We start from the raw sequence: 27,581 nt of genomic DNA on the forward strand, positions 1-27,581 counted from the left end.
TCTTATCTATGCTTTTTCAATCTTACTGACATCTTTTCCGTAGTTCGGTGACCAAAACTGCACACCATACTCCATATTTGGCCTCCCCAATGTTTTCTACAATTTTACCATAACATCCCAACTCCTATACTCAATACTTTAGCCACTTTCAAGTGGCCAGAATACCTGACTGTAAAGCCGCATATTCTACCCAATGCGGCTGTTGGGTGGCCACCTGAAAGTGGAGAACCCGGCCAGGAGGAGCACTTATCTAACCCTCCTGTAGGTATAATCTCTGGCTCTGAGAATCCCCCGTTGCACCTGAAAGCAGCAGTGGGACTTCGGCCATAGTCCACAGGAGCAGGCATTCGCTCGGATGCGGCGCTCCTTCAGCCGGCACATTCAGGTAACAGAAAGCCGTCTTCTCCGTGACCACCTGAATGTCCCAGCTGCACTCCCCCAGCCACGTCTGCCTGCGCATTATCTGCGTCTGAGCACCTGAAAGTGACATTTGATTCATGAAGGCCAATATGCCTGAATCTCTCTTTACAATTCTACCCCCTTTGTTTTGGGGAAAAGGGGTGGGTAGAGAGCTGCCTCGGTTGTCTGTTTGGCAGTGCAGCTCCTGTTGAAGCAAATTTTGATCGGGTGCTTGAAGCAAATTTTGATCGGGTGCTTGATGCAAATATTCCTCAAGCTGTATTCAGCTACTCTGCACTTGTGCTTGAACCACAGTGCAATCTGTTTCACTAGAACACAAGCGGGAGAAGACCTGGCTTGGGGTCTAGTGCAGTGCGTGCACAAGGGCCACAGAAACTCGGCACATCGAGCAGCCTCCACAGGAGGCCCAAGGCAGTCGATATTTCGAGAGGAGCTCTGGCCCCAAACATCGCCTACCTTTAGCTTACTGTAGATGCTGCGTGACCTGCTGAGTTGCAGCAGCACTTTTGTCTAATGGTCTTGAATTATTATTTGTTTTTAAAAATGTCAACATGCAGCCTGGTATCGGGCCCTCCTGCCCCACGAGTCCATGCTGCCAATTAACCTCCCACTCCTGAACGTTCTTGAGGAAACCCATGCAAGACATGGGAAAAATGGACAAGCTCCTTGCAGACAGCACTGTATTCGAACCTGGGTTGCTGGTGCTAACCATGCTACCCTGTTATGGTCCAGCCCACACCTCTGCTCAAATACACCCATGTGACCAATTAATCTACCAGCCCCCTATAGCTTTGGAACGTGGGAAGAAACTGGAGCACCTATAAAATCGTAGAACATTACAGCACAGAAAATTGGCCCTTCTAGTCTATGTGGAACTGTTAATCTGTCTGGTCCCACAGACCTGCACCCAGTCCATAGGTCTCTATGCCCCTCCCATCCATGTACCGGTCCATATTCCTCTTAATTGTGAAAATTGAGTCTGCATTCACCACTTCAGCTGGCAGCTCGTTCAACACTCCCGCCATTCTCTGTGTGACTAAGTTTGGGGGGGGTGGGGGGGGGAAATGCTTACCTACATATACTCTGTCTAAACCCTTCATAATTTTAAATACCTCTATCAAATTTTCCCCTCATTCTTCTACACTCCAGGGAATAAAGTCCTAACCCATTTAACCTTTCCCTGCAACTCAGTGCCTGAAGTCGGGGTAACATCCTGGTAAATCTTCTCTCATTCTCTCAATCTTATTGATAATTTTCCTGTGGTTAGTCTTACACTTTTCCATAACGTCCCAACTTCTGTTCTCTGCTTTGATTTATGAAGTCCAATATGCCAAAAGCTCTTTACACCCATTGGGAGAAGATGTTCTGGTAGTCACCCAAAATTGTGTGTCTGATCTTTGAACGCTATTCGTTCAAGGACCGTGATGAGTTAGCTCCCTTGTGCCAATGCAGAGCTGCTGTTCTGACTGAGAGATTCTCCAAGTTAATGCAGTGCAGGTGGGGAAATGCTCCAAAACTGATGAAATAATTGACTGATGAAATAATTTGTGGCTTTCCAAGTTGCTGACTTTTGATTTTTTTTTTTCAGGTTTAACTGTGCACAGTTACCCAACCCAGTCCTAGAGAGTATCAGTATTATTGACACACCTGGTATCTTATCTGGAGAGAAGCAACGAATCAGCAGAGGTGAGAACCAGCTATCGGTTGATGTGGGGTTGGGCTCAAATGAACAGGGTTGACTCGGGCAACTGGTGCTGATTGAGTGATGAATGTTTACCTCAAAGCGAGTAAAAATGCAATTCTGGAGAAACTCAGCAGGTCAAACGCCATACCTTGTATCGCAAAACATAGATACCTAACCTTCATCGAGATATGAGCAAAATCTGGCCAGGGACCAGATTAATTTCCTGATAATAGTATCGTTCCTGCATATTGGAGCCCTTGATGTAGCCTTACAAGTATCCAGCACGCAGCAGGTCCTTTGGCCCGACTCATTGATGCTGGCTGTTGCCTATCTGAAGCAGTCCCATTTGACCATAAGACAGGAACTGAAGTAGGCCGTTCCATCATGAGCTGATCCATTCTCCCACAGCCCCACTCCCCATGATCTTCACTCCCTGACTATTCAGACACCTATCAATCTCTTGCCTTAAAAATGACCTGGGGGTAGCAAATTCTGGAGGTTCACTCATCTTGGTTTTAAATGGGTGCCCATTAATCCTGAAGTTGCCACATCCACTCTGTCTGGAATGCTTTTGAGGTCTTTCCCTCCTCCTATTTCTTCTGAAGGAGTAGAGTTAAAGAGCTAATCCTTTCACTCCAAGAACCATTCTTGTGAATCTTCTCTGAATCCTGTCCAATGCCAGCACATCTTTCCTTAAATAAGGAGACCCAAAACTAGCCTGTTCTCCAAGGGAGGCCTCACCCGTGCCTTGTAAAGCCTCAACATCACATCCCTGTTCTTGTATCCTGTTCCTCGAGATAGAAACACCAACATTGCATTCGCCTTCTTCACCACCCACTCAACCTGGAGATTAACCTTTCAGGTATTCTGCATGAGGACCCCCAAGTCCCTTCGCACCCCCAAATCTTTTGAATTTTCGCCCTATCCAAATATCGTCTGTCCTTTTATTCCTTCTACCAAAGTATACTTTCCAATATAATTTTCATTTGCTACTTTGGCCCATTCTCCTGAGTCATTCTGCAGCCTCTCCATTTTGACATCTCTACCTGCCCTTCTCATCTGGACACAAAGCCATTTATTCCGCAATCTAAATCACATTAAAACAAAAAGTGGCCCCAACACTGACACCTGCAGAACACCACTGGTAACTGGTAACCCACCAGAATGGGATCCCTTTATTCCCACTCTCTGTATCCAGCCAATCAGCCATGCTGGTATTTGATGTGGCCCATAATCCCTCCAGACCTTCCATATCCATGTGCCTGCCCCAATATCGTGATTGTATGCACCTCTGCAGGTTGTTCTCTGTACCCACCACTTCCTGTGGGGGAGAAAGCTGGTCCAATTTTGAACCTTTCCTCTCTCATCCCAAACCTGCCCCTCTCATTTTAGATTCCCATATCCTGGGGAAATGCGTGGGCCTATTCACCAAATGCAGGGGTCCCCAAATATTTTAACCATCTACCCCTTCATGGAATCCTTGATCCCTCACAGACCCCAAGGCATGGAATCCTTGGGGTGATGGCAGTGCTGGGCGGGGGCAGGGGTGTGTGGGTGGCGGTGGCATTTGACTATACCTCTCTGCTCAGCCAGTCCTTCATTCTCTACTTATTAAGAGGCTGAAGCCACCAAGGCCTGCTCTCACAAGAGGTTGGCCAACCCTGCTGTAGGTGCTATTTTCTGTAGACACACCCGGATCCCCCCAGCTGTTTATTGACCCTCCCTAGCATTTATTGACTCTTTGGATTGTCCCGTCGAAACCCCCCCCCCCACCTATCAACCACTTTGGAGGCTGCTGACCTAGTGTATACCCCTGTACCCCTCAGCCTCTGGTGCCCAGGAGGGAAAGGCTCCCTTTGTAACACAAACACACCATCCCCATGAGATTTTACTGCATCCTTTCCAACTCAATGGCATGCTTCCGATAGCTGGCTAACTAGATCTGCCAAGTGTGGTCTGGCTAATGTCCACCACCTTATTCAAAGTGTAGCATCTCTCTCAATGACCTTTCTGCACATTTGACTCTTCACTCACCCCCACTCCACCCCCCCCAGCTGTCAAATTGCCAAGAAAAGTTTAAAATTAAAACAAAAATGCACCTCTCTTGTCCACAAGGCATCTCCATCTATTTGCAACTTAGAGTACTTTGGATTTATTTTCGGTGCAATCAGGGGAGAGTTTATCAAAGTTTCTCGTGATACATCAGCCCCTCCTCCCCCACACCCACCCTCTCTGGGCTCCAGGCAGGAGTTGGCCTGCAAGATTTTTAAAAAAAGAACAGTACTCGCTTTGATAGCTGAATGCATCTGTATTTTGAGCTGGCCTGCATTAATGTGCGCAAGTTTGTTGGTGCACTCTCTGCAGTTGCTGATGTTCGGCCATAGGTCTGGTTGCTGGCGAAGTTGGGTTTCAGTTGCCGTTACTGGTAGACCCTGGAAGTCTTCTGTCAGTGGGACAGGGCTGTTGGCTCTTGCTAATGACATTTTTGGAGCTGCTCTCTCGAGGAGATCTTGCTGTGGTTTGGCCTTTTTGCTTTAAGCAAGCTCATAATGGCTGAAAGCTATTTACGTCCTTCCACTGTCAATGAAGGATTCCAGCCCAAAACATCCTTTTTCTCCCACAGATGCTTTCTTTTTCAATCTTTTTATTATTATTATAATTTATAAACACATACAGTTCAAAGAGATATAAAAAATACATAGTAAGTAATGAATTAATACAGAATATTAAACAATAATATTACAGAATAAAAATATATCATTAAAAAAATTTTAGATCAGTTTAGGGTGTGAACCATCTCTAAAAAAAAAAAGATAATTAATAACAATATATGAAAAAAGAGAAAAAAAAACCCCAAAAAAGAAGAAAAAACATCTGAATTTAAAAAAACTTTAAAAAAAAACCTACAGATATAGCTAAACCACGCCGATCACTCCGATCTCATCTTACAGCCCAATTATCATACATAATCATAGAAAGAAAACAGAGCCAGATCAACTCACCACAAATGAAAATATTGAATAAATGGTCGCCAGGTTAACTCAAACTTAGAAGGGGATTCATAGACAGAGTTTCTAATTTTCTCTAAATTTAAACATAGTATAGTTTGGGTAAACCATTGGAAAACAGTGGGAGGATTAACCTCTTTCCAATTCAATAGTATAGATCTTCTAGCCATTAGTGTAAGAAAAGCAATCATACGATCCGCAGGAAGAGATAAATAAGTCAAATCTATCATAGGTAATCCAAAAATTGCAGTAATGGGATGTGGTTGTAAATCAATATTCAAAACAGTAGATATAATGGAAAAAATTTCCTTCCAATAATTCTGTAAAGAGGGACAGGACCAAAACATATGTGTAAGGGAAGCTATTTCCAATTGACATTTATCACATATAGGATCGATATGAGAATAAAAGCGATGGAGTTTATCTTTAGACATATAAGCTCTATGAACAACTTTAAACTGTATTAGTGAATACAGATGCTGCTCAACCAGCAGATTGTGTTTACTCCTGTTCCAGCATCTGCAGTCTCCTGTTGTCTGCTATTCCCTGCACTGATCATAGTGCACTTCCTGTTGTGTGAATTGAGTAGCCTGGATAGCATGCAAACCAAAACTTCTTGCAGCAAGATAAATAAAACAATTCCAGTTGAACAGGACAGTCAGCAGACTCTGTGACTGTAGCGCAGTACATCAAAGAAACTCAGCCGGTCGCGCAGCATCCGTAGAAGTAAAGATATATAACTGATGTTTTGGCCTGAGCCCTTCGAAGTATGAACAAAAAGCGGTTGAATTAAAAAAAAAAAAGTTGGGGGGTGGGGATGAGAGGAAGGAAAGGGCAGGGGAAGGAGAAAATGCTGTTACAAACGCCGCCAGTAATCGGGACCAGGGTTTGAGTCTGGCACTGTCTGCAAGGTATTCTCTCCGTGTCTGCGTGGGTTTTCCCCAGGGCGACTCTGTTTTCTGTTGGGCACTCGGGTGTAATCAGGCGACACGGGCTCGTGGGCTGTAAGGACCCTATTACAGTGTCTTAATTTTTAAAATCTACGATAATAGGCGGGTATAGATGTGAGGATAGAAGATAGAATCAGAGAAGTGATGGGGGAGGGTGGGTAGTGCTCTGAACGGAGGGGGAAGGGTGTGGGCAGCTGGACGAAAGGAGACCAGGTCAAGGAGAGGGAGACGGGGAGAAGTTTAACAGCAACTGGAGAAGTTGATGTCAATGCCATCTGGTTGGAGGGAGCCCAGACGGAATATTAGATGTTGTTCTTCCAATTTGTGGTAGCATCAGTTGTCAGGGCGTGAGGCTGCAGACAGACATGTCGATATAGGAATGGTGTGTGGAATTGAAATGGTGGCCTCCTTTTACTGTGGCAGACAGAGCAAAGGTGCTCAGCAAAGTGGTCTCCCAGTCTGCGCAAATTCTCTGACTTAAGCCGCTTTCAGGTGCTCAGACGCAGATAATGCACCGGCAGGTGCGGCTTGGGGAGTGCAGCAGGGACGTTCAAGTGGCCATGAACGTGCCAGATGAAGGAGAGCTGCATCCGAGTGAACACCGGGCTCCTGTGGACTGTGGCTGTCATCCCACTGCTGCTTTCAGATGCAACAGGGGATTCTCCGAGCTGGAGATTATACCTACAGGAGGAGGGTTAGGTAAGTGCTCCTCCTGGCCAGGTTCTCCACTTTCAGGTGGCCTCCTGACAGCCGCACTGGGGTCGAATCGGCAGCTTTACAGTCAGGTATTCTGTCCACCTGAAAGCGGCTATAGAGCGGGCCACAATGGGAGTACCATTGCAGGTGACCATTCCCATGGATACATAAGTGTTGCCTCTCTTGGAAGGACTGTTTGAGGCCCCGAATCGTGGTGAGGGAGGTGGTGTGTGCACATTGAGCACGGGGGGGTCATGGGTAAATACTGAAGGGGTGCTTGGTGAGTGGATGAGGGAGTCTCAGAGGGAGCAGCCCTGAGGAAAGCAGGGAGGGGAAGATGGGGGATCCCATTGCAGGTGGCAGAAATTGCAGAGGATTGTGGGATGATGTAGTAGTCTTGGTAAGTGCCTGGGATTCGGTGGGAAATGTTCCATTGGCGACTGAACGATGATGCAGTCAGCCAGTGGGACTTTCTTCTCCCTTTCTCACCACCCCCCCCACCCCAATCTCAAAAGGAATACTCAGAAGGAAATCTCGAAGAATCGGTGATGATCTTTTCCATCCAGCACGTAGACACACTTCCATCGAGGAGGAGGTACAGGAGCATCAAAATCAGGACTGCCAGCCTGGGAAATGGCTTCTTCCCGCAGGCTGTGAGATTGAATGGTAGCCTGCATCGGAGTACATTATCTCAAAATATATGTACCTATTTTAAAAGGTGTCTTTATGTATACATGTGCTGTGTAAGTGTATGCATAGTGGTCTCCAGAAATGCTGCTTTGCCTCATTTTATATCAAGTCCAGTTTATTGACATCTAAATGCACAAGTACAATCTGACAAAACGGTATTCTCTGGTCCTCAGTGCAAAACAAGCAGATACACAACCAGACATAACACACATACAGACGAACAATGCATATGCAGGACAGTATTTAGAATTACAATGTTATTTTGTCTCAAAGGGTTTTAATGAGCAGTTTTTAGTCATTCAGCATTTTCTCACTGCCCGTGAGAAGAAGCTGTATCTCAGACTGTTGGTGCTGGTTCTGATCCTCCTGTATCTCTTCCTGACAGGAGTAGCTGGAAGATGCTGTGAGCAGGGAGGAAGGGGTCTATAATCTATAATGGTTTTGTGCGCCCTCTTCAGACTACCATCTCGGTCGATCGCATTGATGGTGGGGGAGGGAGACTCCAGCAATCCTTTCTGCAAGTCTTATGAGTCTATGCATCAACTGCCAAGCCATTTCTCTGCAGCAGCCGTACCACACTGTGACACTCTCGATAGGACGTTGACATGGTGGTGGCCGGTGCAGTTGATGATAATGAACTCATAACTCAGTGTCCCACTCAGTGTCTGTATCTTCGCACAGCAGATCAGGAGTTCCAAGTTGTGTAGGATGCAGGTTGAATCAAAGGTGGTCGTTAACATAGGCTTCTCCGTCTGTCAGCTGGACTAATAGCCTATATACACCTGAGATTGTCGCATCTGGGAAGCTAAACAGGCACAGGCCTGGCCAATACTTGGAGGGGTGACCGGGTGCTATAGGTTTCTGTGAGGGACGCTAGACAAAGTAGCGACTCTCTTTCTGCCTTGCGGTAGACAAAAGTTAAAGAATTTCAGCATGTTACATTCTAAATGTAGTATGTGAGAATAATGGAACCTTTTGAGGCAGGTGCTTGCTTCCACATCTCCATTGCCTGCTGAAATTCTGTTTCCCCACCCCCCCCCCCCCCCACCACTTCCACCCCCTGCTCGTTGGCAAGTTGAGAGTGCCTGTCAACTTTATATCTTGGTTAAATCCTGAGTTGATGTTGGGACTTGGCAGATTGTGGTCATAGCTGTTTTCAGCTGTGTTTAAACCCCTTCCCCCTCTGCTCGTCCAGCCACCACAGAGGAGGTGTTTCCAGATGCAGCCTGTTGACACTACCCAGTGAGCATAGGATGAGCTGGGAGTTTCACAGCTTTACTGTGTCCTGGTTTCCTCTTGAGTCACTTCCTTCACTAAAGCACCAGTTGCCACATTATCTGTCACAATCAAAAATATTTCATCCATCACTTCAGTGAAGTAAATAAAACCACAATTGCAAGCCTCTCATTGCAGGATGGACGAGGAGGTTGTAGAAAGAGGACGGAAGAGGTTTGCCAGGATGTGGCCTGGTGTGGAGGGTATGAGTTGGAGGGAGAGGTCAGACAAATCTGGGTTGCTTTCTCTGCAGGGTGGGCAATGCAGGCCTGGGGAGACCAGATAAGAAGTTTGAAATCATGGAACATGGCTGCACAGAAGCAGGCCCTGTTAGTCTGTGCCGAACTGTTAAAACTCTTGTCCCCGAGTGTGTGATTCTGACACCCTATCAATATGTTTAATGTGAGGGGGAAGGAGCTGTGTGGAGCAACAATGGTGGGGAGGGACTTCTTTGGCTTGGCTTCGCGGACGAAGATTTATAGAGGGGTAATGTCCACGTCTGCTGCAAGCTCGTTGGTGACTGACAAGTCTGATGCGGGACAGGCAGGCATGGTTGCAAGGGAAAATTGGTTGGTTGGGGTTGGGTGTTGGGTTTTTCCTCCTTTTTCTTTTGTCAGAGAGGTGGGCTCTGCGGTCTTCTTCAAAGGAAGGTTGCTGCCCGCCGAACTGTGAGGCAGTGGTCAATGGCAGGCACCAAGAGATTTCTTTAAGCAATCCTTGTACCTCTTTGGTGCACCTCTGTCTCGGAGGTCAGTGGAGAGCTCGCTATATAAGACGATCTTGGGAAGGCGATGGTCCTCCATTCTGGTGACGTGACGTGTCAATTCAGGATGGCTGGCTGTCAGCGCGGGCTGTCAGCGAGGGGACATCCCCACACTGATCCTGCTCTCTCCCCACTCACGGGCTGGATTGGCTAGCGGGGGAGGAGGCGGGCTGGAGCGGCCCATGGGTGAGGAGGCGGGTTGGAGCGGCCGGCGGGGGGAAAGGAGGCGCTCCCTTCTCCCTTCTCCAGCTCCCTTCTCCCCCGCCGGCCGCTCCAGCTCCCTTCTCCCCCGCCGGCCGCTCCAGCTCCCTTCTCCCCCGCCGGCCGCTCCAGCTCCCTTCTCCCCCGCCGGCCGCTCCAGCTCCCTTCTCCCCCGCCGGCCGCTCCAGCTCCCTTCTCCCCCGCCGGCCGCTCCAGCTCCCTTCTCCCCCGCCGGCCGCTCCAGCTCCCTTCTCCCCCGCCGGCCGCTCCAGCTCCCTTCTCCCCCGCCGGCCGCTCCAGCTCCCTTCTCCCCCGCCGGCCGCTCCAGCTCCCTTCTCCCCCGCCGGCCGCTCCAGCTCCCTTCTCCCCCGCCGGCCGCTCCAGCTCCCTTCTCCCCCGCCGGCCGCTCCAGCTCCCTTCTCCCCCGCCGGCCGCTCCAGCTCCCTTCTCCCCCGCCGGCCGCTCCAGCTCCCTTCTCCCCCGCCGGCCGCTCCAGCTCCCTTCTCCCCCGCCGGCCGCTCCAGCTCCCTTCTCCCCCGCCGGCCGCTCCAGCTCCCTTCTCCCCCGCCGGCCGCTCCAGCTCCCTTCTCCCCCGCCGGCCGCTCCAGCTCCCTTCTCCCCCGCCGGCCGCTCCAGCTCCCTTCTCCCCCGCCGGCCGCTCCAGCTCCCTTCTCCCCCGCCGGCCGCTCCAGCTCCCTTCTCCCCCGCCGGCCGCTCCAGCTCCCTTCTCCCCCGCCGGCCGCTCCAGCTCCCTTCTCCCCCGCCGGCCGCTCCAGCTCCCTTCTCCCCCGCCGGCCGCTCCAGCTCCCTTCTCCCCCGCCGGCCGCTCCAGCTCCCTTCTCCCCCGCCGGCCGCTCCAGCTCCCTTCTCCCCCGCCGGCCGCTCCAGCTCCCTTCTCCCCCGCCGGCCGCTCCAGCTCCCTTCTCCCCCGCCGGCCGCTCCAGCTCCCTTCTCCCCCGCCGGCCGCTCCAGCTCCCTTCTCCCCCGCCGGCCGCTCCAGCTCCCTTCTCCCCCGCCGGCCGCTCCAGCTCCCTTCTCCCCCGCCGGCCGCTCCAGCTCCCTTCTCCCCCGCCGGCCGCTCCAGCTCCCTTCTCCCCCGCCGGCCGCTCCAGCTCCCTTCTCCCCCGCCGGCCGCTCCAGCTCCCTTCTCCCCCGCCGGCCGCTCCAGCTCCCTTCTCCCCCGCCGGCCGCTCCAGCTCCCTTCTCCCCCGCCGGCCGCTCCAGCTCCCTTCTCCCCCGCCGGCCGCTCCTGCTCCCTTCTCCCCCGCCCCCGAAATCAGTCCCAACAGTGTGGCGACAGCCCGCGCTGGCTGTCCGACAGTGTGGGGACTGGGAGAGGTGCTATTAGGCACTGGCCAGCTGACTGTCACCCGAATGCAGCCGCTTTTTGGCAGCTGTATTCAGATGGCTGGGGAGGCCACTATGCTGTGGGAATTATCCCTCTCGGAGGAGGGTTACCAAGCTTGCCTTGCAGGTGCCTCCTGCACATTTGTGTGGCCTTCTCACAGCGCATTTTGCCAAAATATGCGGCTTGACAACTGGGGCAATTGGCCACCTGAAAGTGCCTTAAGACTGTTTGGTCTCATTCAAAGAACACAGTCACAGGGTACAATAAGGCATTTTCCTGAATACAAATTGAATATCATTTTTTTTAAAGTATTGTTACAACTTGTGTTTTGCATCTTCCAAGAGCTAGGGAAATGGCTTGTTGTTAATCATTTATTCTCCTGTACAAGTCATAATTAAGAGACATTCTCCTTGTATACAAAAGTCAACAGAAGTCTGGAAGGGTTGCTCTCAGTGCACATTGATAGCCGTTCTCTGCCTGCCTGATTTCTGGTTGTCAATTAACATATGCAAATAGATAGTTTCGCTCTAATCCTATGAAAGTTAACAAAGGTCACCAAAACTTCTGGGCAGAAACAATGTCAACCTGGACGTTTAATGCAGCCTTTGACAATTTACATCGTGTCTAACAGATAGTAACTTAATCTACATTTGGGCAGGAAACCAGTTTATGAATGGGCTGCCTTTTGGCAGTTCATTTCAGTTAGTACTATTGTGTTAAAAGTATATCAGGCAGGCATCAGGATATTTGGAGCCTGGGGGTTTTGTAGAAGAGGTGAGAATTCATTCCTGTCTGGGATGTTTGTTAGTTTTAAACTTGTAACCTGTTCTCTGGAAGATTCTGACTGAGTAAAACTTATGCTGGTTTTCTTATAAACAATTTTTGTAGCTATCTTATAAACACAACTTTCTATATTTATCCTATGAGCACAACTTTCTACATTTCTACAAGGGAATACTTAGTGGTATGTGAGTGGGAAGAAAGAGGTTGAGAACCAGTGAGTTAAACACAAAATAGTCCCAGTCCTCTTTTCCAAATAGAAGGCAAAGTGGTCTTCATTAATTCAAAAGCCACGGATTCTGTGTTTTCCCCTTCTTCCAGGGGTAACACACAACAAACAGCATCAATTCTGGTTACTGTCACTCAACCCCATCTTTGACAAGGTTTCAGCCCCTGCATGTCGCAAGGTTTTTACTTCTGGGAACTCCAAGCTGAACTGTTCCAAAACTGAAAACAAAATGTCTGAATGCAGTAATATATTTCTCCAAATCATGTAACTGTTAACATCATTACCGAGGTAAAGAATTCCAATTCTTGGAAACCACATGATCATCAAAATTTCCACTCAAGTTCTGTTCCTTTTTCAAAACCATTCCATATCCATAATAACCTCTGACCTCATCTCTGTTTAAGAGGCTTAAGTGGCTTTGATTAAAAATAGATGGCTCCCTCAGTGACTTCCTGTGCCAGCCGCCCCAACCCTGGCATCCCAAAGGGACAGGAGCCGGAGTGTGCTCCTAGGCGCCTCCCGTGAAGCTGTCCCTCTCAGGTGGATGACCATTCCACAAATCTGAATCCGCTTCTACAGGTGCATTCTTGGCAGAGAACGCACTTGAAAGCGGCTTTAGTAAGAATACAGATATAATATTTTAATTTAATAATTTACTGACATTTTTTATAAAAGAAATATAGTTTAGCACTAAAAGTTAACATAAATCTGTTAAAATACTGTGTAAAAGTTGACCCCCCTATTTTTGACCCCGGCTGCCCATTCATCTGAGTTCCCAATGCTCTGAATGCAGATTTGCCATCCAAGCTCCAGAATGATGCTGGTACTTACTCTGGTCCAATGTAGTACGCACGTAATCATCGACCCACAAAATTCGACTACATATGGAATGTGCACTTTTTGATTATTGAAACTCATGCAAATTAGCAGTTTTTAAAACTACATTCCTGAATAAATATTATGTACATGCCTTTCTTAATATTTACACAGAATATTAGTAGCAAATGTGCATGTAAGAGTAAAAACGCTTATGTAATATTCAGGTCTTGTGGCTCTCAAACCTCTGGTTTCTCGTTTGTGACTCTTGTGTTAAGCATGTTTGGCCACCCCTGATTTATAGGAAGTAAAGGGTGACCAATTTTTCGGGCCTGAGCCCTTCGTCAAGGTGTGTGTGACCTGCTGAATTTCTCCAGTACTTTTGTGGTACCACACAGAATTTGCAGACGTTCCTGTTTAACTTGAGTACAGAAGGTTGTGTAATAAAAGTGGAGGGTGTAGTGTTCCAGTAGATCAGAGTGCAGAATGGTGTGTTGCCAAGACAAAGTACAATGAACATGTAATATTGCACAAAATTGCCTTCTGCCTCCAGTAAGGCAAAGGATTGCCATTAGTGTCGCCTGGTGTCCCTTAGAGTAAGAGAAAGAAAAGCATAGAGAGTTCCTTCAGAGACAGAGTACCCGTGGATTCTCCTCCATTGCTCCTGCGGCCACAGACTCCTGTTCGATCCATCGACAACCTGAGGTTCCGATCTAAACCTCTGATACAATCAGCGCCAAGGCCCTTCTTGCCCTCAGCACCCTCCTGGGTCCAGTTCCTGGGTCCATTACCTGGTTCCCACAAGCCAGTCTGCAACCCGTGTGCCTCCCCGACAGTGAGCCTCACTTCACCCACGTGCATTGCCCCCCAAATGAGGAGGGTGGTTCCTTCACACAAGGGTTTTCCCAGCACCATTAACAGAGGTGTGTCTTTATTCCAGTTATTTACTGTAAATGCTCTGGAACCGGAATCCCAGACTTTGAACTAGAGCCAGAAATCTCAAGGTGTGTAGATACCTATCTCTCAAAGTGAGGCCTGCAAATGCCATTCGGAGCTCGAGTTACAGAATTCAGCTGGACAGCATGTTCCACCGCACCTTTGTTTCTCTGTAATGCAGTCGAGCACAGTTTTTTAAGGAAGGAAACTACCATTGTTATTGAGGTTTCGCCTCCCAGTGCTTTGATTTTTATGATGTGGTAAGCATTACAGTGTGAACTGTGGTTGAATGGCGATCAGGATTGAGTGCATAACCTCCAGCTGCTAATTGTTCTTCTGGCCCTTCTGCACTTGCTAATGGCGCAAAGAAGTCATTAGAGGCATTGTGTCAGGGCTGTTGACAGTGGGATTCAATCTGCTTTCCCCTTAGTCTGTCATGACAAGTGCTCTTCAATGTGCTTCCACAGAATATAAACAGGCCCTTCTAGTCTGCGCCGAACTGTTATTCTGCACGGTCCCATTGACCTGCACCTGGACCGTACCCTTCCCATCCATGTATCTGTCCACATTTTTCTTAAATGTCCAAATCAAGCCCGCATTCACCACTCGTTCCACACTCCCACTACCCTCTGTGAAAATATTTTTCCCCGATGTTCCCATGACTCACCCAAAATGGAAAAAAAACCTGCTTGTATTTGCTCTGTCTATACCCCTCAGTTTTCCTTTTTAAAATATATTTATTGATTTTAATGAAGAACTTGTACAAATAAAAAAATTCAATACGATGATATGGACCATAACATAAACTAAATAAGGTATTCTGTATATTCACTAACATATATAAATTGTAAATCACATCCATAATTCATGTTCTAAATTGGAGCCCCTAAACATTTTGGACCATTGACACCTTCATGAAATCCTTGATGCTTCATAAACCCCAGGCATTGAAGAGGGGGGGGGGGGTGGCAGGCCTGGAGGTGCAAGTGGTCATGGTGCTGGTTGTTGGGGGGGGGGGGAAGGAGGAGGGGAAGGGAGGGTGGTGACGCTAGCCACAAGGGCATTCAAGAACACATACCACTTTCTTCTCCTCTCCATCCACCCTTCCTTGTCCTTACGTCTGCTCTCAACTTAGTAAAAGGCTGAAGTCAAATAGAACATGGCGACCGCTAAGACCCGCTCTCATGAGAGGTTGGCCACCCCTGCCGTAGGTGCTATTTTCTGTAGATATGCCTCCGCTTTTGACCCCAGAAGTTAAATTGACCTCCCAACATTATTGACCCTTTGGATATTCCTTTCGGACCCCCTCCCCAAACAAGGGGTCAATATTGACCACTTTGGAGACCTCTGTTCTCAATAATATATACCTTTTTTTCTAGGGAAAAAAATAATAATAATACAAAAGAAAGAAGAAAATAGTAGAGGATAAAAACTTGAACCCCTTACCGAACCGCGTTGCCAGATGCTCTATATGACTGGTATTAAAAAAACACAAAGGTTTAAAAAAAATAAGGAATGTGGAAAGATACAAGTCAGACAATTTAATTGCATTGGAGTAAAATGAAAAAGTAAGACAGTGAGTCATAAATGACCCCCCACAACTTCTTGAATCTTGTCTCTGGATTATTAATTGAACGGCGAATCATTTCCATGCTCAAACGGACAGGGTATCCCGCAACTGCTGATCACGAGTAGGCGGGACAGCCTCCTTCCATTTACATAAAATCTTTTGGCCTCGGCAAAAGAAATAGAGCAACTCTGAACTAGAGAGAAAGAATCATTCCCTCTCGTTGTGCTGCAGAGGGCCACCAAGGGGTTTGGTGTTAAATCTATATTGAAAATATTTGATAGAATTCGGAAAACCCCTCTCCAGTATTTTTCTAGACCAGGACATCATAAGAATTAATGACGCCTCTCCACTCTTACACCAGGGAGTCGTACCAGATTAAAAGCAAGACGATTTTTTTTAAAGATGCACAGGATGTTAACAGGCCCACAAGACCGTGCCACCCAATTGACCTACAACCCATTGTTAGTTTTGGAAGGGTGAAAGGAAGCCCATGCAAACGTGGGAAGAATGTGCAAACTCATTACAGACAGTGCTGCATTAAGCGTTACGCTGACTGTGCCGCCCAGCCGCTACACCGACCGTGCCACCCTCATTCTCCGACGCTCCAGGGAATCGTCCAAACCTATCCCCATAAACATTTTTGCTTTCCCTCACTCTATCCAGCTGAGCATCCCCCCAAGGGCCAGGGCTACTTGACCCTTTCTCCCCACAGGCCCCTGTTAGTAATCCTTTACTTACCCTGCCTGCCTATAACAGGAACTTCCAGGGCAATTGGAAGGGGAGCTCAAGTTTGGGTATTTTTTAAATTTACGATCTTGTTTGCACATGATATCAGGGATATTTATCTTCACTGTTTTAACACCAACCACAGGTCGAGAATTAACGATTACAACAGTTTTGCTCTAATCTTAGCCTTTTGGTTAGCTCAGCGCTTCCACAGTGCCAGCAATCCCAGTTTGAATCTGCCACTGTCTGCAAGGAGTTCGTGTATTCTCTCCATGCCCGTGTGGGTTACCTCTGACATGGAGGGTGGGGGTTCATCGATATAGGTGCACCCTACCAGCTTCCTTCTGCTGACAACCTGTCTCACCTCCATGCCAGTGCCCCAGTCCGGCCCCCATTGTCTCGGTCAGATCCTCGGCGCACCTTTGCTGTGCTGACAAACTGACTCACCTCCCTGTAAGCCAGGGTCAACAGTGGAAAGGAAGCATGTGCACTGAGGGGCGTGGTTAGTTCAGCAGGGACACACCTGCCTGCATCCAATGAAGTCTCAACGTACCCCCACCCCCCCACGGGGTCCATCCACCCTGTCAGACTGCTGTCGGCTCCAAACAGCCTGTTAACAGGAGCCGACTGTGGTTTATTTTTAAAATATGCTAATAAAATTTAAAACCGTTACATGGTCATTTGTTATGAAAATATTGTGACAGCATCTCTCCTTTGGTCAGACTTTGGGGGGGATTGCCCAAAGGTGAAAAATCGGGGTTGGTCCTATACACAGGCATATACGGTAATCCCTTTCCTCCAAATAAAAGATGATCTCTTCGAACCATCCAGCCCTGACAGTGAGCATCGGCTCTCTGCACTTTCTGGTGTGTCATCTTCTCTCCGCACCAGGGCACTGTGGCCTGACTTGTGTTAAGTCCTACTGTATCCTCTCTGGTATTTGCCTTAACTACTAAATGTTGCATAGCCCAAATGACTGGCCCTTCTCTCTACCTGAGGGGGGATCTGTGGGCATGCCCTCTGGGCATTGCTTCCTCCTTCTCTGTGAGGTCTTGGAGGATCATGTTAATGGAAGCACTCTGGGCAGTGTGGACAAACTGAAAGATCCTGGGGTATGGACTATTGCACATATGGTAAATGATGGGATGCAGAGATGGGCTGAGAAGTCGCAGGTGGGAGTTCACCCAGAAAAGTGTGAAGGGGTTCATTTTGGTTGATCACTTTTGAAGGCAGAGAGGACTCTGTCAATGGAAGGATAGAGTGGAGGAACTGGGAGATCTTGGGGTCCATGTCCACAGGACACTCATATCTGCTGCACAGGTTGATAGTGTAAAGAAGGCGAACAGTAAGCTGGCCTTCATTAACCGTGGGATTGATTTCAAGAGCCGTGAGGTAATGTTTCAGCAAATCAACATTAGTTAGACCCCACTTGAAATAGAATCAGAATTTATTTTCATGAACAAGTCATGAAATTCAGTGTTTTGTGGCAGCATGACGGTGGAAGAGTTCATATTATAACAATCTTATGACATTACAATAAAAAAAAATAGTGGATTTTTATAAAGCAGTGTTTGTGGTTCATTGATTATCAGGAATCTGATGGCAGCAGGGAAGAAGCTGACCTTTTGCCACTGTGCTCATCTTCAGGCTCCTGTACCCTTTTCCCCAATGGTAGCAGAGTGAGGAGGACATGGTACGGGTGGTGTGGGTCTTTGAGGATAGAGGCTGCATTTTTAAGGTACTGCCTCATGTCGATGTCCTCGATGGAGTGAAGTCTAGGGCCTGTGATGTCATAGGCCGAGTTAACAACCCTCTGGAGTTTTTTTTTCTTGTCCTGAGAGTTGGTGCCTCCATCCCAGGCAGTGATGCAACCAGCCAAAATGCTCTCCACGGTACCACCTGTAGAAGTTTTCAAGACTCTTTGGTGAACCTACTGAACCTCCTCAGACACCTCACAAAATATAGCTGCTGGCGAGCCTTCTTTGTGATTGCATCGACATGGAAGCTCCAGGACAGATCCTCGATTCAGCGTGTTCAGTTCTGGTCATTTAGCTTCAGGAAGGATGTGATGTCAGAGAGATTCGTCTCAGACTGGGAGATCGCTCTGTTGAGCACCTGGGCTCCGTCCACCACAATAGCGTGGATCTCCAAGTGGCCACCAGTTCAAGGCTCCATCCCAGTCCCTTGCCGACATCTATCCATGGTCTCGTGTACTGCTAGGCTGAGACCACCCGTAAATTGGAGGAACAACGCCTCATCTTCTGACGGGGCACCCTCTAACTGGATGTCGTTCTTATCAATTTCTCTAGCTTTTGTTAAAACCCTACCACCTTCTTCCCCTGTTGTTTCTCTAGATAGAGCGTCTCACCAATCCCTTATCTTTTCAATTAACACTGAATTCTGAGACTTTCTGATATATCCTGCTTTTTTGATTGTTTTTTCTCTCTCTTGAGGAAGGGCTCAGACCCGAAACGTCAGCAATATATCTTTCCTATAAATGCTGAATAGACCAGCTGAATTCTTCCAGCATTAAATGCTCTTGAGGGTCCAGAGGATATTTGCAAGGACACTGCCTGGATTGGAGAGCGTGCCGTGTGAGGATAGGTTGAGGGAACTTGGTCTTTTCTCCTTGGAGGATGAAGGGGTGTACGAAATTGATGAGTGACATTGGTCATGCGGGCGGATTGAAATGGCCAACACCTGAGAGCCAAAGGTGCTTGGGAGTTAGTTCAAGAGGTAAGCTCTTCTCACAGAACAGAGATTGCATGGAATGCACTCCTGGCAATGGTGGTGGAGACAGGTTCAATAGGTTCTTGTAAGAGACCATTGGAGTCTTGGAGGATTATACAGTAGGCCAGGATTCCCCGGAACCCTGGGGTTCCACAAAAGGTGGCCAGGGGTTCCACAAAAGGTGGCCAGGGGTTCCACAAGAAACGGTGATAAATAGGCTAATGCATTTTTGAGTAATTTTTGTTTAATTTTATATTTGTAATTTTACTATACACGGACGGCATATTGTCGGAAAATCCTTGGTTATTATTATAAAGGCTTCAATCTCTTATATTATTGGAGGGGAGTCACGTGATGGAGTAGTGGCCAGTCGGGAAAACCAGCCCTCTCCAGGAAAATAGAAAAAAAAGTCAGGAAAAAGCAAAGCATAACAGAAATAAAGTACAAGAAATAGAAGATAAAGATACAGAGAAGAGAAAGAAAATGGCTTCCAAGAAGGAGAAAGTAAGAACAGTTGGGAAAAAAAGTTTAAAAAGTCGCCGGAGAAGAAAGAAGAAGGCCTTACCTGCAGGAAGGAACAGAACGCTGTGGTGACGAGGAGCACCCGACCCTCGAGGTCAGTACCTGCCCTACAGAGTCATTACACTACAAAAATGGCTCTCGGAGCCAAACAAAAGTGCGCAATCAGAGGAGAAAGAGGACACTGGCAGGAGGGGGGCTCAGCAGAGGAGCGGGCTGTCACAGACCGAACAGCTGAGAGACGCCCAACACCAGGGCTCTCAGCTGGAGGATAAGAAGGACAGCAGAAGAGGGTGCGATGAGACGTGGAAGACAGACAGAGGGAAGATTGACAAGAAGACCAATGTCAAGAAGCCCAAGAGGGGAGGAACAGCAACAAGAGACCCAGCAAGAAGAGGCCTGACACAAAGATACAAGCAGCTCATCAGGAAAAACAGAAGAGACACAGACACAAAAGAAGACCAAGATCTTCACAGAGAAATAGAAGATAAAACTGATGGACAGAATATAGATAGTCATTTTTGAAGAACAAATGAGATCAGTAAAAGAATGGTTTTCATTAGAGTTTAATGCAATTAAAAGGAAAATGAAAAGAACAGAAGATAAGATACAAAGGTTAGAACTGGTAATGACGGAAATAGGGAAAAGTGTGGAAGAGTGGGAAATGGCTGTAGAAATGGAAGTGAATGACGAGAAAAATTGGAAGAAAGTGACAAAAAAATTAAAGAGATACATGAGTTGTTATCTCAGAAAATTGATGTGTTGGAAAATTATAGTAGGTGAAAGGGTGAAGAAGGCACAGACATGAAGGAATTTGTAAAAAGATGGATCCCAAAGGTCCCGGGAACGACAGAAATGCAGGAAAGAATGGAAATAGAAAAGGCACACAGAGCATTAGCTCCGAAACCACAGATACATCAAAAACCAAGATCCATCTTAGTAAAATTTTTGAGATATACGACAAGAGAAAATATACTGGAACAGGCAAGGAATAAAATTAGAGAAGATAATAAACCATTGGAATACAAGGGTCAAAAAATATTTTTTTATCCAGACATAAGTTTTGAACTCTTAAAGAAGAGGAAGGAATTTAATACAGCAAAATCAACTTTATGGAAAAAAGGTTACAAATTCATATCAAGATATCCAGCTGTGCTTAAAATATTTATACCCGGGAGGCAAAACAGACTGTTCTCGGATCCAGAGAAAGCACAAGAATTTGCAGAACGTTTGCAGGACAAAAGAGATGAAGAGATGTCACAAGAATGAAGAACGGCGATAAAAACAATGTATATGTAAAGAACTAAAGAGGGAAAAGAGAAGGGAAGGAAGGGAGTAAGGGGGGAAAAGAGAGAGAGCTTTGTTATATGTGTTTTTTAAAAAAAGTGTTTTCTGGAGAGGGCTGGGTAGAGGGGGAATAACCGTCACTGCAAAATCAGTTGACGCTGCGAACAAGATCGCAACCCAAATGAAAAGGGGGGTTGTGGTTGCCCGGCAAAGGGTATGGGGCAACTCAGAGAGGGGGGGGAACTTTTGGGGTTAAGGTATTAGTGGATGTGGGAACTGCGGGGGTACTTTAGGTCTTAAATGTGTTGTCGTATATTAAGTGTAATAAGAGAAAACTAAGAGATGAAAATGGGGAAAAGGGGAATGACGGTGGAAAAGAAGTGGAAAAGAGATGTATGCAAGAACGTTTTGGGAAGAATTAAATCAGATACTAAATAAAATTACAAAAAACATACCCAAAAAACCAGAGATATTTCTTTTAAGTAATATAAGAAATAGAGAATTTGGTCTCAAATTGGATAAAGTGCAAAAAAAATTTATTATGATAGCCTTAGCGATAGCAAAAAAAATGTATAATGTCAACTTGGAAAATGGAAGAGAGCATGAGTATACAGCAATAGTACATGGAATGAATAAATGTATTCCATTGAAAAAAAAATAACATATAATTTAAATAATAAAGTCACAATGTTTGAACAAATTTGGGAACCGTACATGGAACATATCAGAGAGAACTTGCCTACGACCTCCATCCCCTAAAATGAGAATGAAAATGATAAGAAGACAAAACGACTGGATTCAGTGCGTAATAAATAGATGATGCATTTTTCTTGTTTGTTTTCCTTTGTGAAAATATTGTTTTATGGTTTTATTGTATTGTATATGTTGAATATTTATGGGTATTGGAGGGGGGTGGGTAGAGGGGAGGGAGGGAAGGGGGGAAAAAGGGGAGAAAAGACCACTGTGTAAATTTAATGAGATACATTTGTACATATTTTGGTTGATATGGTTCATAGTGTGAAAAATAAAAAAAATTTTTAAACCTCATTATTTAAAATGAAAACCTTGGTGTGAGGTCTCATAAACGAGCAGTATGATTTTTTTTTAGCATTGCCAATAAATCTGACAAAAAAGGGGGTAATTTTTTTCCTTAAACAAGTTATCCGAAAAAATATATATATTTACTGCGTGAACTATGAGAAAATGGTATGTAATCATTTTTATGCAGGGGTTCCCTAAGACATGAAAACTATTTCAAGGGTTCCACAGGGGTAAAAAGGTGGGCCAAGGGGCCGAGGGGCCTGTCCTGCACCGTCCTCTTGCTCTGAGTGTGCGCAGTCGATCTCCATATCTCAGTGCCACACAAGAAGGGGCATTGGTGTCCTGGTGACTGTCACTGAGCCGTGCAGCACGTGGTCACATTGTCCTCATAGCACTACCATTATTCGGAGTTCCCCCTTTTGTTTTTAAAAGCCATTGTTTGGTCCAAAGCAAACTGGAAACTCTGTGCTTGCATAAATTTGACTTCAGCTTCAGGAAATGTGACTCTCCAGCCTGTGCAGATTAAAATCTTTAACCCTCTGCAGCCCGAGTTGAAAAGGGATTGGATAGCTCAGCTGTGAACCAAGATGCAATGCTGTCTGTCCAGCGAGTCATCTGGCTGGACTCCTCATAGCTAGTACAGTCCTGAAGGATAGATGGATCAGTTGGTACAGAGAAAAGCAATGTTATTGTGCTCCTTTATATTAAGGTGGTGAAGAGCTCAGGCCTATGACATTCCTCTCGACTGCTGTGTGACCTACGGAGTTTCTCAGGGCGGGTGGGGAAGGTCTCTTAGTATATTGGAGTTGGAGGTGTAGCTGGTGACAATGTTGGGTGGGAGGGAATCAAGTCAAGTTTATTGTCATCTGATTGCACAAAGTACAACCTGACGATACAACTCATCTGCTCCTCAGCACAAAACATTGCCAGACATGACGCACATACAGGCAAACAATCAATATGCAAGGCAAGTATTCATCTATACAAATAAATAAATATAGTTTTGTACATATAAGAGTTTCGGATGATTAGTGCAAGCAGTTCCTTGGGTCGTTCAGCATTCTCACTGCCCGTGGGAAGAAGCTGTTCCTCAGCCTGGTGGTGCTGGCTCTGTATCTCTTCAGACAGCTGTCCCGGGGGTGGAGACGCGATGGAGTAGTGGCTGGTTGATTGGATCCAGCTCTGTCCAGAGAAAAGGGAAAAAAAAGTTGGAAAAAACAGAGCTCAATAAACATAAAATACAGGAAGAGAAAGATAAAGTTACAGAGAAGAGACAGAAGATGGCACCAAAAGAGAAAAAGTAAGAATAACAAAAGGGAAGAAGGAAAATCACTGGAGAAGAAAGAAGAAGGCGTTACCTGCACGTCGGAGCAGAGAGCCACCGTGGAGAGGATCAGCCGATCTCCGGTATTGGTGAGTCCCCATAGGAGCAGTGTCCTCCCGACCGGCGGACTTCAAAAATGGCTCCCAGAGCCAAGAAGAGGTGCGCAACTACGCTTGCGCAGTGCACAAGTAAAAGAAAAGGTTAACCCCGGCGGGAGAGGGACTCAGCTGAGGAGCGGCCAGCTGAGAGACGCCGTATCGGGGTGTTCGGCTGGGGGAAGTAAGTAAGAAAGAAGAAGAGTGGTGAGAAAGAGAATGAAGGGCTGGAAGAGGGTGAGCGGCAACGGGGCGACCTGCAGCAGGAGGCCCAGCAGCGGGCCGACCTGCAGTGGGAGGCCCATCAATGGGTCGACCTGCAGCAGGAGGCCCAACAGCAGGAGACACAGCAGCAGGAGGCCCAACAGCAGGAGACACAGCAGCAGGAGGCCCAACGCAGGAGACACAGCAGCTGGAGACCCTTCAAGGATACAGAAGCAGCTCACCAGAGAAGGATGATACACAGATACAGAGAAGAGAAGATGACACAGACATAGATACACAGAAGAAGAGGAGGAAGACCACCAAGAATTTCAAAGGAAAGAAGAAGGTAAAATAGAAGGACAAAGTTTAAATAAAGCCTTTTTTGAAGAACAAATGAGGTCAATAAAAGAATGGCTATCATTAGAATTTAGTTCAATCAAAAGAAAAATGAAAAGAGCTGAAGACAGAATGCAAAGCTTAGAGTTGGTCATGTCTGAAATAGGGAAAAGAGTAGAAAATGTGGAGGAACGAGAAGCTGCTGTAGAAATGGAGATAAATGATTTAAGAGGGAAGTTGGAAGAGAGTGAAAAAAAATTAAACAAGATTTATTGTCACAAAAAATTGACGTATTGGAAAACTACAGTAGGTGAAACAACATAAAAATAGTGGGCCTGAAAGAAGGCAAAGAAGGGTCAGATATGGAGGAATTTATAAAAGGATGGATCCCGAAGGAGCTGGGAATGACAGATTCACATGATGAAATAGAAATCAAAAGGGCGCATAGAGCACTAATAACGAAACCACCACCACATCAAAAACCGAGATCCATATTGGTAAAACTTCTGAGATATATGACGAGAAAGCATACTGGAGCAGGCAAGAAAGAAGGTTTGAGAAGACAATAAGCCGTTGGAATATAAGGGACAAAAAATATTTTTTTACCCAGACATAAGCTTCGAACTTTTAAAGAAGAGGAAGGAATTCAACACGGCGAAAAGAATTTTATGAAAGAAAGGTTATAACTTTATATTAAGACATTCAGCAGTACTCAAAGTATTTATTCCTGGGGAGTGGAATAGACTGTTCTCAGACCCAAAGAAAGCCCAAGAATTTGCTGAACATTTGCAGGACAGGAGAAGAGAGGAGGAGGAGTGACAAGAAGGAAGACCGGCAAGAAAATATATAAAAATATAAAGATAATGTATATATAATGATTTAAAGATGGATAAGAGAAGGGGAAAAGGGGGAAAAAAGAGAGCTTTGTTATATGTATAGGAAAATAGTGCTCTCTGGGGGTGGGAGAATAATGGTCACTGTGAAATCGGTTGACGCGAGTAAGTTCGCAAACCGAATGGAAAGGGGAGTTATGGTTGCTGTCAAGGGATATGGGGCAACCCAAGGAGGGGAGGTTCATTTGGGGTTAAAGGTTTATTGCTTGTGGGGATTGTTGGGGTATTTCATGTCTTAAGTGTGTTGTCATATATTGAGATTAAAAAGGAAAACTTAAAAAACAGTAATGGAAAAAAAAGGGGATGGAGGTGGTAAAGAGGCAGAAAAGAAGTGAAAATAAAGATACAAGATGTTCACGTTGGACTATATGACTATAAACATTAACGGAATATATTACCAAGTTTAAGTGTATCCCATTGGAAAAAAAAACACATAATTTAAGACAAAGTTACAATGTTTGAAAATACCTGGGAACCATGTATGGAACATAACAGAAAGAGCAGGCCTCGGACCACCACCGCCTAAAATGATAAAAAGACAAACACGATCAGATTTAATGTGAATAAGTAGATGATATGTCTTTTTTGTTTGTATTCCTTTTGTATAAAGATATTGTTTTATTGTATTTTATATGTCCAATATTTACTGTTTTTGGAGGGGGTGGGAAGGGATGGGAGGAAAAAAGAGAAAATGTCTCTGTGAATATTAAAAGAGATGCATCTGTAAATATATTGGTTGATATGGTTCATAATGCGATAAATAAAGAATTACAAAAAAAGAGCAGTCCCGGGAGGTCACGTTGATTGGAGGAGGAGAGAGAGGGAGACTCAAGTGCTCCTCTCGGCCACTTTTGTGGTCCTCCGATCAATTTCTCTGCAGCAACTGTACCTGCGCTGTGATGCAGCTGGCCAGGATGCTCTCAATAAGAGCTTCTGCAGAAGGTTGACATAATGGTGGCCGGTCACCTTGCCCGCTTCAGTCTTCTCAAGCAGTGCTGTTGCACCTTTCTGACAGGTGGTGATGTGTGTCCACGATGGCTCAATCGTTAAGTGATAGCCTGAGCCACATTCACAGGAAGGAGCAATTAACCCCCCCCCCAACCCCTGCATAAAATCTCTAGTTTTAGACTGAGGACCACCCACCTCAGCCCCTCATGATCTTGTGTACAGGTACTCTCCGCTTGTGACCTATGCAACTTACGACCGAAAATTTCTTTAAAATATAAAATTTACACGGATTAGGTTGTATTTGATAAACAATAACAGGGATATATGTGTTGGAAGAGCCAAAATGTGCGTACTTACCTTGTTAGATGGCTTTCTGGTGTCCGTAGCCTGGACGCGGCCATCTTGATCCCTGAGCGCATGTGGAATCAAGATGGTCGTGCCCAGCCTATGGACGCTGACTAACAAGGTAAGCATGTGGAAAGATTCACCAAGGTTGATCGACAATTTCTGGACACTTCAAGATGTTATTGCCAATTCTGCAGTGGGGGAAAAAAATTGATTTTAAAAAGTTTGCTTTAAGACTTCTGTACTCCATGCGCATGGGCAAAATTCTGACTTGCGTCCATTTCGAGATACAGTTGATCCTTCGGTCCAAATTACGGTCATAAGTTGAGACCTCCATGACGTTGGATGAAATTGGACTCTCAACCCCTTACACCTACCCTACCAGTAAACAAGACGACGGCTGGATTGATTGTAGCCTCATTAATTCCCGTCTCTGGGTACCCTTTCCTATCTCTGCATATCCATAATCTCACCATTTTTCCAAATACTTCCACTCCCACGTTTTTGAGGAGGCAAACTTCATTTTTGCTGCTTTGTCTTTAGTGGCCAATCCCTTTATTGTTCAAATGGCTCCAGGTTCTCGCTTGGGAAGAAGTTCTTCCACAGGACTGATGTCGCCTCTGAGCCACCAGCCCAGCCTCTCCCACCCACTCACTCCAGGTATCAGTCTTACAAGCCCAAGTCTGAAGTGTGGGATGGCGTCCTTCCTCCTCTCTGTATTCGACGAACTGGGAGATCTTGTGGTCTCTCAAAGCTGCTGAACAGGTTGATGGTGTTGTTAAGGTGTACATTGTGTTGGCCTTCATTAAACCATGGGATCAAGTTCAACAGGCGTGAGGTAATGTTGCAGCTATGCAACATTAGACCCCACTTGGAAGTTCAAGTGACCCCTCGCGGCACTCAGTTGGTCCCATGCAGGAGCAAGGAACATACTGATTGGGGTTGTCTGGCAGGGAAGTGATCTGCCATCGCCCAGTCAGTGCTGGAAAACTGCGTGCTCCAATCTATACTCCTTGTTTTGGCCACAAGCTGTGGTCATGTGCTGCCTGTTATCAGTTAATGAATATGGCCTGCAGGATGGATCTAATTATCTAATTGCTGCCTGCTGCAGTATTTGGACAGCACTCGTGACCTGCTCAAACTTTCCCAGTTCTGTTAAACAGCATTCGATGTCAAACCGTGCAATAAGGAGGGCAGTGCAGAGGAAGTTCACCAGCAATGAAGGGCTTGTCTTTTGAGGAGAGCTCAATTAGTCTTGGACTATGCTCATTGAAGCTTGCTTCGAGGGAGGAGCAGAAGGCAATATTACAGTTGTATAATATGACAAAAAGGAATAGATAAGTGTAAAAACACTGGAGGAATTCGTTAGGTCTTGCAGGGTCCATGGAATTAACTGGAACTAGGGGACGTAGCCTCAATATCCAGAGGAGTAGATTGAGGACGGAGATGAGAAGTAACTGCTGTTCCCAGAGGGTGATGAATATGTGGAATTCGCTGCCCATTGAACCAGGGGAGGGGACCTCAATAAATAGATTTAAGACAAGGTTGGATAGATTTTTACATAATTGGGGAATTAAGGGATGTAGGGAAACAGCAGGTGGGTGGAGATGAGCGATTGTCAGATTGGCCATGATCGCATTGATGAAGCAATCATCAGCTCCTTTTTCTTGTGTTCTTATGTAAAGATGTACAATCCAGGAACTATAAGGATTGGTAGATCCCAGATAAGTGTATTTTCCGGTTGCTTAAGATGACGTGTTGCACGAC

The 27,581-nt window shown here is 46.2% G+C and overlaps 1 protein-coding gene across 1 annotated transcript in view; it reads left to right on the forward strand.

Moving 5' to 3' along the window:
- Positions 1-658: 658 nt before the first annotated feature.
- The window catches only part of LOC138742041 (EH domain-containing protein 1-like), a 73,355-nt gene continuing 46,432 nt past the window's right edge, over positions 659-27,581 (forward strand). Inside the window, exons 1-2 of the mRNA XM_069896233.1 lie at positions 659-888; positions 2,009-2,106. Coding sequence (XP_069752334.1) covers positions 659-888; positions 2,009-2,106 — 328 coding nt within the window. The remainder of the gene's footprint in view (positions 889-2,008; positions 2,107-27,581) is intronic.

The sequence above is a fragment of the Narcine bancroftii genome, chromosome 8, assembly GCF_036971445.1.
Source record: "Narcine bancroftii isolate sNarBan1 chromosome 8, sNarBan1.hap1, whole genome shotgun sequence".
In the NCBI taxonomy this organism is placed as follows: domain Eukaryota; kingdom Metazoa; phylum Chordata; class Chondrichthyes; order Torpediniformes; family Narcinidae; genus Narcine; species Narcine bancroftii.